Source organism: Kogia breviceps, chromosome 5 (genome assembly GCF_026419965.1).
Source record: "Kogia breviceps isolate mKogBre1 chromosome 5, mKogBre1 haplotype 1, whole genome shotgun sequence".
NCBI classification, from domain to species: domain Eukaryota; kingdom Metazoa; phylum Chordata; class Mammalia; order Artiodactyla; family Physeteridae; genus Kogia; species Kogia breviceps.
Genome location: NC_081314.1, coordinates 143885032 through 143906516, shown reverse-complemented (window position 1 = coordinate 143906516; position 21485 = coordinate 143885032). Strand labels below are relative to the sequence as shown.

The window sequence follows — 21485 nt, the reverse complement described above, 5'->3', positions numbered from 1 at the left end:
AACAGACCATGAACAGTGCCTTATTCTCTTCAAGCTAGATAGTGCATATAGTCATAATTATTTCTGAGTCCAGGGTCAAAAGAACTGTTCATCACTTTTCTGGTTTATTGAGGAATCTTTTAAAATAATAAGTAATACATCATTATTGTCCCTAGGTTATAAAGAAATTAAATGAAGCAAATTCTGGGGGTAATTTTTGATAGTATATTATCTAGAGCATCTTGCCTTTCATTCTTGTCATTTCATCTTTTAATGTAGATCTCATATTTCAGAACTCCAGGTCACTCATTCAACTTCTTTTATACTGTACTATAATAATACATTCCACTGGATTTTTCTCCATTTAATTTACTAAGTCATTACTGTTTTGTACAAAGTATTAATGAGGGCATTAGACCTACTATAGAAGATAAAACAATTTTATTCTTTCTGTCAAAGAAATAAATTCCTTTTACCATGATACACTGTCATAGAAAGCAAAAATTAGCAGATGAAGGAAACAATTTCCTTCAAGAAGTTAAAAAGTAGAATCTAGTATTTAAAATACTGGAGGAAAGATAATACAGACTTTCAAGTAGCCCAAGTTGAAAGTAGCCCAAGCTCAACTTTTGAAAACACAATTATTAACTTTTATGAAATAATATATTTATTTTATAAAATCACTGATATGGAATAAACGTTGAGAAGTTTAAATACACATGTTAAATACAAAAACCTTTCATCTACTAAGACTTAAAGCAGGTAAATATAAGTGATTGACACTGATGGGTCAGTCACTACCAGTGGTAGTGTAAACTGGTATACCTTCACTGGAAAGCAATTTGGCAATTTATAGGAAGAGCTTTAGACATGTTTATAACTCCATTACATGTAATTCTACCTTGAAGAATCTTTTTTTTTTTTTAACATCTTTATTGGAGTATAATTGTTTTACAATAGTGTGTTAGTTTTTCCTTTACAACAAACTGAATCAGTTATATACATATGTTCCCATATCTCTTCCCTCTTGCATCACCCTCTCTCCCACCCTCCCTATCCCACCCCTCTAGGTGGTCACAAAGCACAGAGGTGATCTCCCTGTGCTATGCAGCAGCTTCCCACTAGCTATCTAATTTACATTTGATAGTGTGTATATGTCCCTGCCACTCTCTCACTTCGTCTCAGCCCACCCTTCCCCCCCCCATATCCTCAAGTCCATGCTCAAGTAAGTCTGTGTTTTATTCCCGTCCTACCACTAATCTCTTCATGACATTTTTTTCCTTAGAGTCCATATATATGTGTTAGCATACGGTATTTGTTTTTCTCCTTCTGACTTACTTCACTCTGTATGACAGACTCCAGGTCCATCCACCTCATTACAAATAACTCAGTTTCATTTCTTTTTATGGCTGAGTAATATTCCATTGTATATATGTGCCACATCTTCTTTATCCATTCATCTGTTGATGGACACTTAAGTTGCTTCCATGTCCTGGCTATTGTAAATAGAGCTGCAATGAACATTTTGGTACATGACTCTTTCTGAATTATGGTTTTCTCAGGGTATATGCCCAGTAGTGGGATTGCTGGGTCGTATGGTAGTTCTATTTGTAGTTTTTTAAGGAATCTCCATACTGTTCTCCATAGCGGCTGTATCAATTTACCAGATCACAGTATTTGATGCACATTCCTGAGCTGTTTTACAGATACTAAAGCCCCCATCAAATGGAAGAAGCGAACTGCATGATGATGGTGAGCACGAAGCCCCCAGACCCGCTGGAGCCTGAGGACTGATGATAACTCCTATGACACCATCCTGACGATTGATTCCCTCACCGTCAACCAATCAGATCATTGTGCACAAGCTGATCACCCACCCTACAGCACCCCCCTCCCTCACTTTACCCTTGAAAACACTTTCCTGAAACCCACCAGGAAGTTCGGGTTTTTTGACCATCAGTTGCCCACACTCCTTGTTTGGTGCCTACAATAAACCCTGCACATTCCTTCGCACCTGCACACCACAACCCAGTAGATTGTCAGTAGATTGGCTTTACTGCACACAAGGCCAGAGGACCCAATATTGGTAACAACAGGGCAGGCAAAACCTACTTCTGTCTTGACACCCCCTCCAGCTGCCTGCCCTAGGGAGAAACAAATCTCCTAGTTGAAATAATAGCTAACAACTTTGAGGTGTTTGCCAAGCCAGACCTGCTCTAAGGGCTTTGCATAAACCACTCCCTTAAACCACACAACAGCCCTAAAACCGGGTTCTATTACTATCCGTCCTCACCGATGAGGACTTAGAATGGGAGATGAGGGAATTCCCTGGCAGTCCAGTGGTTAAGATCAGGCACTTTCACTGCTGAGGGCCCGGGTTCGATCCCTGGTCAGGGAACTAAGATTCCACAAGCTCGAGGTATGGCAAAAAAAAAAAAAAAGAATGGGAGATGATAGGAAAGGTAACAGTGTATCCAGGATTTGAACCCAACCTCATTTATGTCCACACCCCACCAGAAAAACTCCTGATTTCCTACCCTCAAATTCCCAGTGCTCCTTTATTCCACTATGAATTACTTTTAGAAGCTTATCCTTTTAATAATGACCATGAAAATGTACAAATCAGAAATTTGAAAACTCCAGCTGACAGATCTTTTGTTACAGTGACATCAGTGAGCTTCAAGATAACTAATAGGAATACAAAATATTCCAAATGAGTCTTAAAAGAAAGCTCAATGAATCTCCGACTTTGAAAATTCAATTCAGAAATAAGTTGTCTAGGGCTTCCCTGGTGGCGCAGTGGTTGAGAATCTGCCTGCCAATGCAGGGGACACAGGTTCGAGCCCTGGTCCAGGAAGATCCCACATGCCGTGGAGCAACTAAGCCCATGTGCCACAACTACTGAGCCCGCACACTACAACTACTGAAGCCCGTGTGCCTACAGCCTGTGCTCTGCAACAAGAGAAGCCACCGCAATGAGAAGCCCGCGCACTGCAACAAAGAGTAGCCCCCGCTTGCTGCAACTAGAGAAAGCCCACGCGCAATGAAGACCCAACGCAGCCCAAAATAAATAATAAATAAATTTATTAAAAATAATCTTAATAAACAGCCACTTTTGTTACTGTCTTGGGAACACCAGCAGCAATGAACCAGCCATCTTTCCATGAAGGACAAGTCTAGGGCAACACTTGTTTAACGTATGTCCACTTGGAGATGGTGCCCAGCTCACCCACAACAAAAACTACTACCCACCTAATATGAATAACTCACCACCCAAGGTTGTAGAAACACATAATGCACCAAAATTAAGAGTGGGCACTCTAACAGGATACGGAGGAGCAGGTGGTGATGGGACAGGAAAGCCTTGCCTCACACCAACCCCTAAAAAGCTAAAATTGAATGGGGTCGGCTTGAATCCCACTCCTGGGCATATACCCAGACAAAACTATAATTGGAAAAGATACATGCACCCCTATGTTCATAGCAGCACTGTTTACAATAGCTAAGACATGGAAGCAACCTAAGTGTCTATCGACAGATGAATGGATAAAGAAGATGTGGTACATATACACAATGGAATATTACTCAGCCATCAAAATGAAATAATGCCATTTGCAGCAACATGGATGGACCTATAGATTACCATACTAAGTGAAGTAAGTCAGAAAGAGAAAGACCAATACCATATGCTATCACTTATATGTGGAATCTAAAATAAGATACAAATCAACATACCTAGGAAACAAAAACAGACTCACAGATATAGAGAACAGACTTGTGGTTGCCAAGTGGGAGGGGGGTAGGGGAAGGAAGGAGTGGGAGTTTGGGATTAGCAGATGCAAACTATTATATATAGAATGGATAAACAACAAGGTCTTACTGTATAGCACAGGGAACTATGTTCAATATCCTTTGATCAGCCATAACGGAAAAGAATATGAAGAGGAATATATATATGTGTGTGTGTATATGTATGTATATATATATATAAATATATAAAACTGAGTCATTTTGCTGTACAGAAGAAATTAACACAACATTGTAACTCAACTATACTTCAATAAAATTTTTAAAAAAGAGAAAAAACAGGGTCTGCTTGGAGATGCCCACTGCCCCCTATTACATAAAAACAAAATGAAAAAACCATAAAGGGAAATGTGATAAATTTGAGCTACACAAATACAAGATACAATATAAACAAACTTAAAAGGTCATTGACAAACTGAAGGAAATATTTGCAACATATACCATAGTCCGAGTTTTATAGAATGTCAAAAGTTCTAACAAATCAATTTTTACAAAGATGAACACCAGTTGAAAAAGTGGGCAAAAGGCAAATCACAAAATAAGTACAAATGGTCACTGAAAGTATGACAAAAATGCGTATCCTTCCTAGTAATCAAAGTTGTGAAAAAATCAAAGTAAGGTGTCACTTTTTGACAATAACATGGGCATACTTTTTTCTTAATTTTTAAAATTTTATTTATTTATTTTTGGCTACATTGGGTCTTCATTGGTGCACACGGGCTTTCTCTAGTTGTGGCGAGTGGGGGTTACTCTTTGTTGCAGCGTGTGGGCTTCTCATTGCGGTGTCTTCTCTTGTTGTGGAGCATGGGCTCTAGGTGTGTGGGCTTCAGTAGCTGTGGCACGTGGGCTCAGTAGTTGTGGCGCACGGGCTTAGTTGCTCCGCAGCATGTGGGATCTTCCCGGACCAGGGCTTAAACCCGTGTCCCCTGCATTGGCAGGCAGATTCTTAACCAGTGCGCCACCAGGGAAGCCCCTACATGGACATACATTTTTAAAATAAATAAGATTATCCGCAAATATGGATTAAGGATTGGAGACATTTGCCTGGAAGGCAAACTTTCCTATACCTTCAGAAAGCCACAAAGTGGGCCTATCCTTTGATCCTTCAACTTCACATGTAGGAATTTATCCTAACGAAACACGGGTTTGAGCCCTGGTCTGGGAAGATCCCACATGTCGCGGAGCAACTAGGCCCATGAGCGGCTGGGCCCGTGAGCCACAACTGCTGAGCCTGCACATCTGGAGCCTGTGCTCCGCAACAAGAGAGGTCGCGGCAGCGAGGGGCCCGCGCACCGCGATGAAGAGTGGCCCCCGCTCGCCACAACTAGAGAAAGCCCTCGCACAGAAACGAAGACCCAACACAGCCCCAAAATAAATAAATAAATAAATAAATAAATAAATAAATAAAATTTTTTAAAACTCACCTATAATTTTTATAGGTTATTTTTACTTTTTCTTGGTACTTTCCTGCACATGGTAACTTATCTACACCAAACATGCATTGCTTTGTGATCAGATTTTCTTCCACCAAGAAATCCATCTTTATAAAGTTTAACAGAAGCGCTCTGCTCTTAGTCCACGGCCCTCCCAGGCTGGGAACCGGACATGTACATCGGACTCAGATTCAAAACACCCGGTGCGCCGGCGAGAGCGACAGGGCGCGGGAAGGAACCGCAGGGTCAGCTCGCTCGGCCCGGGCGCGGCCAGGGAGCAGGCGGGATCCGGGCGCCGAGGAGGGGCGGCTGGAGACTTGTTTGCGAAAGTCTATGCAGCCAGCTGAGTTCACCCTCACGGAAGACTCAGGTGAGGTAGGCCTCACAACGACCCTGGACGTCAGAAACGCGGTCCCGGGTGCGCGTGCGCGCAGGCCTCCTGGCTCCGCCTCTGGTTCCTCCCCTCCTGGCCGGGCAATCCCAGAAAGCCCCGCGCGCCGGTTTCCAGGGCGACGCATCAGAGCCAGGAGGCCGTGGGGCTGGTGCTGCAGCTGCAGCCGCGAGGAGCAGGTAACAGATTCACTGCCGCCGCGCCCCGCAGCCGGAGGTCTCTGCCCTGCCCCAGCCGAGACTTCTGCTAAACTTTCCGAGCCTTTACGTGTCGCCCGGTCTCTCAGTCCTGGCCCCTGCCCAGCTCGGGCCTCCCTACTTGGCTCTGGAGTTGGTAATGTAGGCGGGCCGTTAGGCCGCTTCCTCCTGCAAAGCGCGGCATGGTAAAGAGCAGCCCTCGGCGTCGTTCTTCCCAGTTCAGACACTGTGACTGCGCCCACGCAACACACTCACAACCCCACCCTGGCCCGGGGACCCGTGAACCCGCCCTCACGCGGACTGGCCGCTGGAGGCATTCGGGCAGGGGGCGGCCCCGAGCTCGCCCGGGTATGGCCCGAGGGCGGGGCCCGGCCCCAGTCACCTTACGCCTTCTTCCAGCCTCGCCACGCCGGGTCCGATTTCACCCCTTCACCAACTGGCAGGCTTTCGCCGACATTTTTCGTTTATATCTGAATCTGATACCTTAAATTTTGCATCTGCCTGCTTGCTTTTGCTTTGTTTTTTCCTTCTTTTTTTTTTTTGAGGTACGCGGGCCTCTCACTGTTGTGGCCTCTCCCGTTGCGGAGCACAGGCTCCGGACGCGCAGGCTCAGCGGCCATGGCTCACGGGCCCAGCCGCCCCGCGGCACTTGGGATCTTCCCGGACCGGGGCACGAACCCGCGTCCCCTGCATCGGCAGGTGGACTCTCAACCACTGCGCCACCAGGGAAGCCCTGGTTTTTCCTTCTAACCTTAGCGCTGACATTTCCCTAATCCCCATCCCTGGGAAATCTGAATCCTTTGCAGTGTCTTCTGTGTTTTTGTGCCTCACCCGCTCAACTCAGCCTTGGAGCCCTCTGTCCACAATTTCCCCGTGGTGCTTTAACATTTCCTTGCCACACGTGTGCCAGCGGGTAAGTTTTCAGGCCAGTTTTTCACTGCCACACATGACCTTGAACTTTTTTTTTAAATCTACCCTCACTTCCTAGGTGAATTCATCCAGGCTCATAGGCTCAAAACCCATCTAAATGCGAGTGAACCCCACATGTGTATCTCCAGTCCTGACCCTCCTCTGAACTTCAGACGCATGTCTGCCTGCCCATATTTCTGCTTAGATGTCTAAGGCATCTCCAGCACAGCAAGTCCAGAACATTCCCGCAAACCTGCTCCTCCCGTGCTCTTACCCACCCCAGTTACTGGAAGCCATTCTCCCAAGTTGTGTAGGCATTAGTGTCCTCCTTGACTCCTGTTTATCACCCTCCCCACATTCAGTCTGTCAACATCCTTCAGAACGTATCCAACGCCCACTGTCAGCACCCTGGTCCAGGCCGGGATTATTTCAGTAGCCTCCTAATTGGTCTCCCTGCCTTGAGTATAGACAGCCTTATGCTGTTTTCTTTTTCTGTGTTATTTCATGTGAGTACGTTGTTTTTTTTTTTTTGAAGGATATGAATTTTATAGTTTCCATAGATAAAAATACAACATTTTTAGTATGCATTTTTGCGACTTTTAAACAAAGTAGACGAAGCTACGTAAGCACCTTACGGTTAAGCTAAAAATTGAAAGATGCCCTTCAGCTTTCTGAGGTTTATGATAGTGTCTCTGGATAGAACTATGGCAAGAACTTTAAAACTGACTTTACAGAAGAATGAAAGAATTCTTCCAAGTGAGAAAATAAGTCACGTAGGAATTTACGCTCTGTCTGTTCTGTATTCTTTCTTTTTTGGTTTTTTAGAGAAGCACCAAAAGAGGCAAATTGAAATGAAGACAAGCGAGCATTCCTACGCTGATCACTGTGATAGTAAGTACCTGGCGCTGATACAACAGTCAGGCACAGAGTGAGGCAGTGATTGATATGACAGGTCCCTGCCCTCAGAGAGCTAATGGCCCCAGACACCTGGCCTCTTTGCCAGTTGCAAACCCGCAGCCTCCGTTGTCTCTTTTTCCATCTAGTGAAACCCTGACAGACCAAAGTATAACAGTAAGGCAGCTGCAACTTGCAGAGAGTCTATAGGATGTTCCCCTCTCCAGCCTCCCCTTGTCCTGTCACTTCATAGAGGCTCTTAAAGCCGCCTGAGGGGAATCTGCTCCGTCTTCAGCTGCCACACTGCAACCCCACTGTGCTTTGGATCTCACCCCCTCCCACTTTGCTGTCACTCTCGCTGTCCATTCTCTCACCTGTGTCATCACCTCTTCCATCTTGACTGGCGCTTTCCCGCGGCTTTTAAACATGCTCAAGACCTCCCGTCACAAAAGAAACAGAAACAAACTCCCTTGACCTCTCAGTTCCCTTTCATTTTCCGGTTATTGCTCAATTTCTCATCCCCCTTGACAGGCAAACTTTGCTAAAGAATTGCCATATTCAGTGTATCCATTCCCTGCCTCTCATTCCTCGACCCGCTCCAGTCTGCCCTCCACTCTCAGCTCTGCACTAAAACCACTAATCAGACGTTCCCGGCCACGTCTTGTTCAGTCTCTCAGCAGCACGTACGTTTTTTGACGCTGCTACTCCCCTCCCACTCGCGAAGCACTGCCTTCCCTTCTGCACCCTCAGCCACGCCCAGCCTTCTGACCCTCCAGCTCCCATAGGTCCAGCTACTGGGCAGCAGTGCCTCTTAATACGTCTCAGACCTGCAACTCAACACGCACGGCACCTGGCAGTCTCCCAGCACCCCACCCACTGGGACCCCTTCTCCCGGAAACCAGGATTCCTCCTTGACCTTTTCCCTCACCCCAGCACCCAGTGGGTCACCAAGCCCTGGTGACATTGTCCCCCGTGCATCTTTGACATCATCGCGGGCACCGGGGTCCAAGCTCCCGCCTTCCGCCGTCCCACCTCCTGCACCCGCTGCTCTCTGGCTCTTCCCTCCGCCGTTCTCCGGCCCTGCAGCCAGAGCCACCTCTTCGGGAGGCAGCGCAGACCGTCCCTTCCCCAGCCTCTCTCTCTTTTGCTTACTGCTAGCTGGCTGTTCCTCCTGGATGAAAGATCCAGGCCATAAACATGCCTTCCAGTGACCCTGCAGCTGTTCACCTCACTGACCTCTGGAGCCCCATCTGGAACCGCTGGCCCTTGTCACGGGGCCCAGCCACAGGGGCCTCCTCTACCCGCCAGCCCTGGCACCGCCTTCTCTCTCTGCGCTCTTCTTCCTTCCCACCCTCCATTCCTCTTTGCCCAGTCAATTCCCACTGACCCTGCAGATCTCAACTTAGAATGCCCCGCTCTAGGGAAACGCCCAGGTCACTGTCTAGATCAGGCTTCTTTGCCATATATCCTCACAGAGTTGTAGCTCTTTCCTTTAAAACACTTAGAACAGTCACTGTTGTGATTATTTTATTACCGACGTATTAGCTCCACGAAAACAGACACGTTTCTGTGTTCATTATACTCCACACCTCACACAGCTCCTGGCACGTGGTAAGCACTCACATGTGTGTTGAAAGAATGAATGAAATGGACATTCGAATGTGTAACATCAAATGTGGGATATTTTCGTAGAATTTTATTAAAATAGAGTGAAAATGCTAGTAAAAAAGAATGAGGTCAGGACTTCCCTGGTGGCGCAGTGGTTGAGAGTCCGCCTGCCGATGCAGGGGACGCGGGTTCGTGCCCCGGTCCGGGAGGATCCCACATGCCGCGGAGCGGCTGGGCCCGTGAGCCGTGGCCGCTGAGCCTGCGCGTCCGGAGCCTGTGCTCCGCAACGGGAGAGGCCACAACGGTGAGAGGCCCGCGTACAGCAAAAAAAAAAAAAAAAAAAAAAAAAAAAAAAAAATCAGGTCAACACTGTAAATTAAAAAGAAATGTGGCAGTGGCCAGGAGGGGGAGCTAAAAGTTTCCGCGTCTATGAATGTAGCCCTAGAGCGTGGACTCTTCCTGTAGCCCATGCAGTAGCTGCATTTGCCGCCACCTGGTGGGAGTAGAGAGGCACAGCTCCTAACCCTGAAGGCGCTGCCTTGTGAAGCTGAGTCTGGTGATGAATTTGAGCTCTTTGTCAAAAATCAGTTAAATATATAAAATTGTTAAATAACCAAAAGCTACGTAACTTGTCTATAACCACCCAAACCTCGAATGGTACAATTCCACGTTACCCAATAAAGCCTGAGATTTCTGACGTATATATTAGGTATATTTAATTGATGGACTTTCGTGCCGGACTAAACCTGAAACATCATTGAAAACAGCAAATTTCGTACATTAAACCATTGAGCCAGGCAGCTAGCTAGTACAGGCAGAGCTGGAACTATAACTCAGACGTCTCGCCACACAAGCCTTTTTCCTGCTGTAGCGTACTTCCTCTCTTCTTTATTCCAGTGTTCATTCTTTTTTTTTCCGGCTGCGTTGGGTCTTCATTGCTGCGCGTGGGTTTTCCCTCGTTGTGTAGAGCAGGGCCTACTCTTCACTGCGGTGCGTGGGCCTCTCATTGCGGTGGCTTCTCTTGTTGTGGAGCACAGGCTCTAGGCACGCGGGCTTCAGTACTTGTTGCTCATGGGCTTCAGTAGTTGTGGCTCGCGGGCTCTAGAGCACGGGCTCAGTAGTTGTGGAGCACGGGCTTAGGTGCTCCATGGCATGTGGGATCTTCCCAGACCAGGGATCAAACCCACGTCCCCTGCAATGGCAGGCAGATTCTGAGCCACTGCGCCACCAGGGAAGTCCCCCACTGTTCATTCTTAAACTTCCTTTTTTCAATATTAGAGCAACCACATTTCTGAAGCCAAAAATTGGGACACATCATCTGAGAGTCTGCCTGCCGGTGCGGGGGACATGGGTTTGAGCCCTGGTCCGGGAGGATCCCACATGCCGTGGAGAGACTGAGCCCGTGCACTGCAGCTGCTGAGCCTGTGCTCTGGAGCCCACGCTCTGCAATGGGAGAGGCCACTGCAGTGGGGGGCCAGCACACCGCGGCGAAGAGTGGCCCCCTGATCGCCATGGCTGGAGAGGGGCCACGTGCAGCAACGAAAACCCAATGCAGCCAAAAATAAAATAAAATAATAAATAAATTTATTTTTAAAATTCCTAGAAATGTACAGTTTCCCAAGACTGAACCAGGAAGAAATAGAAAATATGGACAGACCAATTACAATTTCATTAGTAATGAAATTGAATCAGAAATAATAATAATTTTTTTTTAACTTTCAACAAACTAAAGTCCGGGACCAGATGGCTTCACAGGTGAATTCTACCAAACGTTAGAGAAGAGTTAACACCTATCCTTCTCAAACTATTCCAAAAAACTGCAGAGGAAGGAATGTCTGAACTCATTTTACAAGGCCAGCATCACCCTGATACCAAAACCAGACAAATATATCACCAAAAAAAAAAAAAAAATTATAGTCCAATATCACTGATGAACATAGATGCAATAATGCTCAACAAAATATTAGCAAACAAAATCCAACAATACATTAAAAGGGTCATACACCATTATCAAGCAGGATTTATCCAGGGATGCAAGGATGATTCAATATCTGCAAATCAATCAATCAATGTGATACACCACATTAACAAATTGAAGAATAAATACCATATGACCATCTCAGTAGATGCAGAAAAAGCTTTTGACAAAAGCTAACATCCATTTATGATCTCACACACACACAAAAAAAACCCTCCAGAGAGTGAGTATAGAGACCCAACATAATAAATGCTATATATGACATAATAAATGCTATATATATATATATATATATATATAGTCCACAGCTAACAACATACTCAATAATGAAAAGCTGAAAGCGTTTCCCCTAAGATCAGGAACCAGACAAGGATGCCCACTCTCGCCACTTTTATTCAACATAGTGTTGGAAGTCCTAACCACAGCAATCGGACAAGAAAAAGAAATAAAAGGAATCCAAACTGGAAAGGAAGCAGTAAAACTGTCACTGTTTGCAGATGACATGATCCTATACATAGAAAATCCTAAAGACACCACCAAAAAACTCCTGGAACTCATCAATCAATAAAGTTGAAGGATACAAAATTAATATACAGAAATCTGTTGCATTTCTATACACTAACAACAAGCTATCAGAAAGAGAAATTAAGGAAACAGTCCCATTTACCATCACATTAAAAAGAATAAAATACCTAGGAATAAACCTACCTAAGGAGGTAGAAGACCTGTACTTGGAAAACTATAAGACACCAATTAAATATACTGAAGATGACACAAACAGATGGAAAGATATACTGTGTTCATGGATTGGAAGAATTAATATTGTCAAAATAACCATTCTACCAAAGGCAATCTACAGATTCAATGCAATCCCTAGCAAAATACCAAGGACACTTTTCACAGAACTAGAACAAATAATTTTTAAATGTATACGTATGGAGGCACAAGAGACCCCAAATACCCAAAACAGTCTTGGGAAAGAACAGAGCTGGTGGTATCACACTCCCTGACTTCAGACTATACTACAAAGCTACATTAATCAAAATGGTACAGTACTGGCACAAAAACAGCCACATAGATCAATGGAACAGAATAGAGAGCCCAGAAATAAAACCATGCACTTATGGTCAACTAATCTAAGACAAAGGAGGCAAGAACATACCATGGAGAAAAGACAGCCTCTTCAATAAGGAGTGCTGGGAAAACTGGACTGCTCCATGTAAAAGAATGAAATTAGAGCATATTCTAACACCATATACAAGAATAAACTCAAGGGTACACTAATATGTATAAAACAGATAAGTAATAAGAACCTGCTGTATAAAAAAATAAATAAAATTTTTAAAATCAATAAATAAATAAACTCAAGGGACTTCCCTGGTGGTCCAGTGGTAAAGAATCTCCAATGCAGGAGATGTGGGTTTGATCCCTGGTTAGGGAACTAAGATCCCACATGCCACGGGGCAACTAAGCCCAGGCACCACAACTACTGAGCCCACACAACTCAACTAGAGAAACTGCGTGGCACAAACTACGGAGCCCATGTGCTCTGGAGCCTGCGTGCCACAACTAGAGAAGAGAAAACCCACATGCCACACCTAGAGAGAAGCCTGTATGCTGCAACGAAAGATCCTGCATGCCTCGACGAAGATCCCATGTGCCACAACTAAGACCCAACACAGCTAAATAAATAAATAAATAACAAATAAATCTTTTAAAAAATAATTAAAATAAACTCAAAATGGATTAAAGACCTAACTGCAAGACTGGAAACCATAAAACTCCTAGAAGAAAACATAGGTGGGATGCTTTTCTTTTTTTGACCACACCATGCAGCATGTGAGATCTTAGTTCCTGGACCAGGGATCGAATCTATGTACCCCTGTAGGAAGTGCAGAGTCTTAACTACTGGACCACCAAGGAAGTCCAGGTGGGACCCTCTGACATAAATTGTAGCAATATTTTTTTTGATCTGTCTCCTAAGGCAAAGGAAACAAAAACAAGAATAAACAAGGGGGACCTAATTAAACTTAAACGCTTATGCACAGCCAGGGAAGCCACTGACAAAACAAGAAGACAACCTACGGACTGGGAGAAAATATATGCAAATGATATAACCTATAAGGGGTTAATATCCAAACTATATAAACAGCTCATAGAACTCAATGTCAGAAAAACAAACAACCCCATTAAAAAATGGGCAAAAGATCTGGATAGACATTTCTTCAAAGGAGATATACAAATGGCCAAAAGGCACATGAAAGATGCTCAACATCATTAATCATCTGAGAAATGCAAATTGAAACCACAATGAGATATCACCTCATACCTGTTAGAATGGCTATGATCAAAATGACCATAGGGCTTCCCTGGTGGCGCAGTGGTTGAGAGTCTGCCTGCCAATGCAGGGGACACAGGTTCGAGCCCTGGTCTGGGAAGATCCCACATGCCGCGGAGTGGCTGGGCCTGTGAGCCACAACTACTGAGCCTGCGCGTCTGGACCCTGTGCTCTGCAACAAGAGAGGCCACGATAGTGAGAGGGCCCACGTGCCGCGATGAAGAGTGGCCCCCGCTCGCCGCAATTAGAGAAAGCCCTTGCCCAGAAACAAAGACCCAAAACAGCCAAAAATAAATAAATAAATAACTTTTTTTTAAAAAAAGACCATAAATAACAAATGTTGGGGAGGATGTAGAGGAAAGGGAGCCCTTGTGCACATCTGATAAAAATGCAGGTTGGTGCAGCCACTGTGGAAAACACTATGGAATTTCCTCAAAAAACAAAAAATAGAACTACCACATGACCCAGCAATTCTACTCCTGGGTATATATCTGAAAAGAATGAAAACAGGGATTCAAAAACATATATGCACCACAATGTTCATAGCAGCATTATGTACAATAGCCAAGATCTGGATGCAACTTAAGTGTCCATTACCAAATGAATGGATAAAGAAGATGTGGTATATATGTGTGTGTATACACACACACACACACACACACACAGATATACATATACATATACATGGAATACTACTTAGTCATAAAAAAGAATGAAATATTGCCACTTGCAACAACATGGATGGACTTGGAGGTTTTTATGACAGAGAAAGACAAATATTGTATGGTATCACTTATATGTGGAATCTAAAAAATAAACTATTAAATGTAACAAAAAAGAAACAGACTCACAGATATAGAGAACAAACTAGTGGTTATGAGTGAGGAGAGGGAGTAGAGAAGGGACAAGAGAGGGATAGGTGATAAGTACAAAAAATTATCATGTGTAAAATAAATAAACTACAAGGCTATATTGTACAGCACAGGGAATATAGCCAAAAATTTATAATAACTATAAATGGAGTATAACCTTTAAAAATTGTGAGAATCACTATGTTGTAGTACACATGAAACATATAATATTGTAAATCAACTATACCTGAATAAAAAAACTTTAAAAATTTTATGCAGCCATTTTTACTAATTGTTTCCTTTGTGGTTTGTGAGCTTTATTTCTTACCACACTCCATGTTTTCTTTTAAGATTTGTTTTTAACATTTACATTTTTAATTCATCTAATATTTAAGTGTAAGAAATGTAATAAGAATTCACTTTCATTCTGATTTCCAAACAGATGTCTAGCCTGTTGCCCCACACCATTATTTCTTGGAAGTCTGCTTTTCTCCACCTTTATCTTATACTAGGTTTCCATATGTATTTGTTTCTGTTTCTGAACTCTTTTTTACATTATATTGCTCTGTCTATTCAAGCACTATTATCAGGCTCTTTTTATGACTATAGCTTTATATCACAATATCTGATACAGGTAGTCCCTTCTCATCATTTTTTAAAGCCTTTTGTTCTCATGTATTTTTCATATTCATAATTATATGAATTTAGTATGATCTTGTCAAATTTCCAAAAAAAATTACTCTTGACATTTTTACTAGGAATACTGTGATTACATACATTAAATTAGGGAGAATTTACATCTTTATCACCTTGGTCCTTCTTATATAAGAATACGATATGTCTTTCCACTTACATAAATCTTTCATTTCTTTCAGTAGTTTAAAAGTTTTTTTCATATTATTTGTATTAAACCTGTATCAGATGTTTTAAATTTTTAGCTGATATATAGTAAGTGGGATCTTTTCATCTATTTTCCAAGTCATTTCAGTTAACATATAGAAAAGATTGATTTTTTTTTTTTTTTTTTTTTTGCCTTACGCGGGCCTCTCACTGTTGTGGCCTCTCCCATTGCGGAGCACAGGCTCCGGATGCGCAGGCTCAGCAGCCACGGCTCACGGGCCTAGCCGCTCTGCAGCATGTGGGACCTTCCCAGACCGGGGCACAAACCCATGTCCCCAGCATTGGCAGGCGGACTCCCAACCGCTGCGCCACCAGGGAAGCCCGTAAAGATTGATTTTTATATCCATTTAATAGCCAATAGTTTTATTGAATTCCCTTTATTTCATACTGTTGTATGGGGTTTTATAAGTTTAAAATCATGTTACTGGCACATAATAAACGATTTGCCCTTTCTTTTCCAATATTTATATGTGTTATTTCTTTCTCATGTCTAATTTCATTGGCTAGTACCTCCAGAGCAATATTAATTAGCAGAAGTGATCGTTGGCATCTTTATCTAAATCCTTACAGCAATGTAAATTGATGTTCGATTGTTAAGCATGAGATTAGCTTTTAGTTTGAGATATGTATTAATATTTCTTTATATTGGGAAAGCATGCATTTAGGGCTTTTTGAGTTGGTCAGCACTAGTGAAAAGTTTTTCAGGAGTAATGGATATGGAGAAAGGACTTAAGAACCATAGAGGCACCCTGAACATTCATTTATTTAGTCAGTCTTTATTGAACACATTATTTCCCAGGAACTCCTCTAGGCACGGGATACAGCAGTAGACAAAACAGTCAAAAATACTGCCATTATGAAGCATACAATTTAATTGAGAAGTCGGGCAACAAATCAGATGAATAAGTAAAATATGTATGAAATTAGACTAGTGATATATTCTAAGAGGAAATATAAAGTGGGAAAGAGAATAGAAGCGTTGAGAATGGGTGAGAAAAGAGGGAAAACTTGTAAGTCAAACTACCGTTTCCCATGAAGCAGGACTGAGAATACAGTTAAGAATACAGTTACCTACCCACACAATAATTTGGGGTGGGAAACATAGCCGTAACCACTTGAAAACGAAATGGTCCCTATAAATTAATTATAACTTCACTACAGAATATTTACCTTTAAGAATTAGGGCTTCCCTGGTGGCACAGCGGTTGAGAGTCCGCCTGCCGATGCAGGGGACACGGGTTTGTGCCCCGGTCTGGGAAGATCCCACATGCCACGGAGCGGCTGGGCCCGTGAGCCGTGGCCACTAAGCCTGCGCGTCTGGAGCCTGTGCTCCGCAACGGGAGAGGCCACAACAGCGAGAGGTCCGTATACCGCAAAAAAAAAAAAAAAAAAAAAAAAAGAGGATTTTCTGGTTGTAATAAAAGCCAAGAATCTGACAATTTGTGAGACAGATTGTTGAGTCAGAAGGATACATTTCAGTACATAATACTAAAGTCTGTCAATATCAGTGCTTCTAACATAAGATCCAGTGCCCACCAGTAGTACCTGTTGCTTTCAGGCAAGTAACACATAATACAAAAACCTTCATTATTCATGTTCAGATTTTTATTAGAAAGAAAGAACAGGCAGTTGGGCCACACGATCTTTTGTTTTGTGCCCCAAATTTTGAGACGTACTGCTCTGCTGTGGCCCCTTCAAATCTTATTTCAGCAGGACTGTTTGATAACTACAACCAAGAATCTCCCAATCAACTGCCAATAACTGATTCAGTTTGATAGAAAGCCTTATAGTGTGTGAAGTATAAAGCAATCCATATGCAAATAAATATATATAAATTAATACTGGTTCAAAACTTTTAACTTCCAATTATATAAATGTTTATTGATGAGCTCTTAACATTTGCCTTTTGTAATATCATTCTAGGTTTTTTGAAATGTATTATTTTCTTTTTTTAATATAAATTTATTTATCTGTTTATTTATTTAATTTTGGCTGCATTGGGTCTTTGTTGCTGCACGCGGGCTTTCTCTAGTTGTGGCGAGCGGGGGCTACTCTTTGTTGCGGTGGGCAGGCTCCCCATTGCAGTGGCTTCTCTTGTGGAGCACGGGCTCTAGGCACGTGGGCTTCGGTAGTTGTGGCTCGCGGGCTCAGTAGTTGTGGCTCGCAGGCTCTAGAGTGCAGGCTCAGTAGTTGTGGCACACTGGGCTTAGTTGCTCTGCTGCATGTGGGATCTTCCCAGATGAGGGCTTGAACCCGTGTCCTCTGCATTGGCAGGTGGATTCTTAACCCACTGAGCCACCAGGGACATCCCTGAAATATATTATTTTCTTAGAAATAGACCAAAGAATGTCAGAAAACACTACCCTGGAAACTTTATAAATATTATAGTGTGAAGAACCCCCTGCTCAGGACATAAAGTTGATTTTTCATACATCTTAGGAACATTTGGTAAAGAACGGCAGGTACGCATTAATTCATTTTAAAACACTTTTCCTGTGTTTAGTTTTTGGTCCGCCTTGTTGTAAAAGCAGAATTGAAGGCAACTACACAACACTGTAGTATTCAGAATTGTTCAGATGTATATCTCAATCTTGAACATTCTCATTTCTCATTCTATAATTAAATGAATGTGATATACAAATTTATTGTACTTACAAGCAGCCACCCCTTTTCACCATGGTGCATTCCAGAAAAAAACATATCATCAACAGGGTCACATTTTTCCATTAGGTTTTTTTTGTCTTGTTTTGTTTGCAGTACGCGGGCCTCTCACCGTTGCGGAGCACAGGCTCCGGACGCGCAGGCTCAGCAGCCATGGCTCACGGGCCCAGCCGCTCCGCGGCACGTGGGACCCTCCTGGACCGGGGCACGAACCCGCGTCCCTTGCATCGGCAGGCGGACTCTCAACCACTGCGCCACTATGGAAGCCCTAACACAACATTTTAAGTCAACTATACTTCAATTTAAAAAAAAAAAACAAACAAACAAAAACAGCCAGCCTTAAAGAATGAGACTGTAATTCACTAACTTTTTCATTGTTGTCATGTTACCTGATGTGAACTTTATATTTCCTGTGAATATAATCTCCCCAAAGTCCAGTCTCAGGAGTCTTACATTTTAGGTAGAAAAAAATATAAAAATCAAACTGAAAATTTTTCCAGAAAATACTTCAAAATAATGTGTTGTTTTGTATTCCTAATTATTCATTTATAGTTAAATATATTAAAGCACAGGTTCATTTCAATGTCAATAGCCGTAAATCTAAAAATACTTTTCTTCTATTAGGTTGTTTACTATGTCATTGGCTGATCTAACAGAAACAAATCTAGATGGACATTTCCCCAGTGTGGCCTTAGAAAACGGCAGGTCTGCAAAATGCCAGAGCAGCAGCCCAGGTTTTCCCAGGAACTGCAACGATTCCGACAAGAGTGTCGATTACAGCAGATCTCAGTGTTCCTGCAGAAGTTCAAGTTCTCACTACGATTATTCAGAAGACTTTCTCTCTGAATGTTCAGAAACCGCGGCTAAAAAGAATTTAGAGAAGCCTGTAGTAAAAGAAAAAAAGGAGGAGAAGAAAAAGTGTAATGTTTCTAAAGTCTCCCAACCTAAAGGTAAGAAGCAAAATTTCCCAACCAAGACCAAATTTCCGGTTATAATGACATTATTATTTAATGCACTACTATCTGAAGTGGTCCATATTCAGTTTTCTTGTTTTTCCAGATTGTAAATTATAAATATTATAAGTGAATTGTTATAGAAGGAATGGGAAATAGAGAAATTAAGGACAATTACAAAATAACAGAAAGTTAGGCTTAGAACATAAAGCCTAGCCCTCTTGCCGTTTTTAGTTAACAGGTGGACTTGTTACAGAATACCACAGTACTTGGAATTCCCTGGCCTCTTACCCTTCATCTCAGCTGAAGAATCCAGGTTTCAGTCACCGATGAAATGTAACTATCTGTCTCAGCGGCCCAGGAAGATGGTTTCCGCCTCCGGTGAGCATATTGGCAAGGATGCTCTTTAGAAACAAGGATGGGTCGAAAGGCTGTTCACGATCTCATTTCCTTGTGGATTTTAAAAGCACTCCATCAGCTCCCAACTATCCAAATTGGGATTAGCTCTGCGACATCCTAGACCTCTCCACTCCCCGCCCCCTGCCCCGGCGGCGATCATCCCCAGGCAGGCAATCCTAGGCTTATAAATATTCCCTGTGTAGAAATAGCTGGAACTCTTTTTCCACCGCGACCATCAGAACTGCCCAGTCAGTAGCTGGAAAGTAATTGAGAGCCTACTCTAACTGGAGCACACGTGGTGTCACATTCACCCAGTACCCGCCCGCCGTGACCAGCGGTGCCTGGGGCCCCCCCGTGAAGATCTAGAATCTTCGACCGCCCTTCTTCCCAGCTATAGAGCAGGGATTCTTCGTCTAAGACCCACATCTGCAAACCCCAGGGAATCCTTCGCATTTTTGTGTGTATTTACTTGCGCTTGTGAACTTTCTAGGGAGAAGGACCCATAGTTTCCATCCAGCTTCTCGAAAGGTTAACAGCCCTTTCTCTGGAGAGGTGGGAGTCCCGCACGTCCTGGCAAGGCCCCGGGCAGGAGACTCTGTCATGGGCAGTCAGTTCGGGCATTTGTAGAGATAATCACAACAGCACACACATCGTGGACAGGCTCCATAGTCACACTCCCTCAGCCGCATTTCCAATTTACGAAACTCCCAAAACCAAACGTTTTTTATATCTTTGGCACCAACACTGATTTGGCAACAGAAACCTGATTTGAACTGACATGAGACAGATCTTTATTTATTTCACTTTGTGCGAAATATAATCATATAAATTTCACTACAAAAACAAAGTGTGATGTCCCCAGCCCTACTGGGCGTACTTTGGAAAATACTGTATATGCATCACGAAGAATAAATCCCCCAAAATTCAGAAACAGTTTGGCCCCCGGGGTTTACGACAAGAAATCCTCAAATGATACACTACATCTTACACGGAGCCTGGGCTTTTGTGGGACTGCGTGAGAATGCAGTTAGCATTTATAAAACTACTTCCACAAGAAACGAACTGTATTTTGAGTTCTAAGCACCTTATAATTTGACTTTCAAAAACTGATTCCGCCTTTATTTATTCCACAAATATTTATTGTGTCCTTTATGCAAGATACCTGTTCATAAATTGGGAACAGCCGAAATGAACTGTCACTTCACAGTGGACTAGAACCTAAATTCCATGATCCGAGTGAGGGCTTGCTCTCCCTTAGGTACGCTTTCGTGTATGAATAATCTGAAATTATTTTAAGTAAGTCTTGGCTGCATCATTAACCCAAATTATATGTCCCTGAGGATCCTCGTACTGGTGTATGATGACCTTAGAACACTCACTGTAACATCAAGCTTTGTCACAGAATGATAAAAGTCTCTTGGCTTATTCTTTTATTCTTTTGTTCTCTCCCAGCTCATGTTTTGCAAGTGTTTGCCAAAAAAATGTAATCAGCAAGTAATTGACGAATTCATGCTGGGGTAATGTAATTCTAACCCAAAGCAAAAAGGCCTTACGTTTCAGCCAGTGCAGTTCATTCTCCAGTGAAGGTTCAATTTCTGTTCAGCTTTCTTATGTATAAAAGTAGACCTCTGACCCTCAGGGGCTGGTAACACTGCATCAGGAACCACCACTACAGACCCAGAATTCACTCAAGAATAGGAACATCAGAGATTATTTTCAATTCCCATCTTAGAAAAGCAAATTTTATAGCAGAAAAACATTTCATAGAGAAAAATTATAGGGATAAAAAGAGGACTTCAATATGATAGGATATTTGCTCTGGTCAGATATTGGAGATTTACTCAAATCAATGTAAATAGCAAGCAATGTATTTCTGTAATTTGATTTTCAAAACATGGTTATTTCTTTCTGTTGTAGAAAAATGTACTTTCAGAATTCCTTCAATTATACATCCTTCCTTGATGTGTTTTGTCAATACAATGCTAAAATATGTGATAGTCATTCAAAAACTGGTATACAAGAAAGTTATTTTACTGCATTCAGTTGCTCTGGACAGCTTTTGCGCTGTGGTCTTTAGTCGGGGTGAGGTGGAAGCCCTGCGGTGGGGCTGAGGGGATGCCCCCTCCGACACTAAGGCCAGGGCTCCGGAGAACAGGAGGGGCAGGCCTGCCTCTGAGCCTCCTCCAA

The 21485-nt window shown here is 43.0% G+C and overlaps 1 protein-coding gene across 4 annotated transcripts in view; it reads left to right on the top strand.

The window, feature by feature from the left end:
* The first annotated feature begins 5727 nt into the window (after nt 1-5727).
* LCA5L (lebercilin LCA5 like) overlaps nt 5728-21485 on the top strand; it is a 32351-nt gene continuing 16593 nt past the window's right edge. For 3 of the 4 annotated variants that reach the window (XM_059065273.2, XM_067035130.1, XM_067035128.1), the window contains exons 1-3: nt 6652-6720; nt 7542-7607; nt 18571-18896. In XM_059065273.2, the coding sequence (XP_058921256.1) occupies nt 18581-18896 (316 nt within the window). In that variant the 5' untranslated portion in view covers nt 6652-6720; nt 7542-7607; nt 18571-18580. Of the gene's footprint in view, nt 5790-6651; nt 6721-7541; nt 7608-18570; nt 18897-19155; nt 19281-21485 lie in introns of those variants that run through there. The other variant, XM_067035127.1, reaches the window with a different exon arrangement.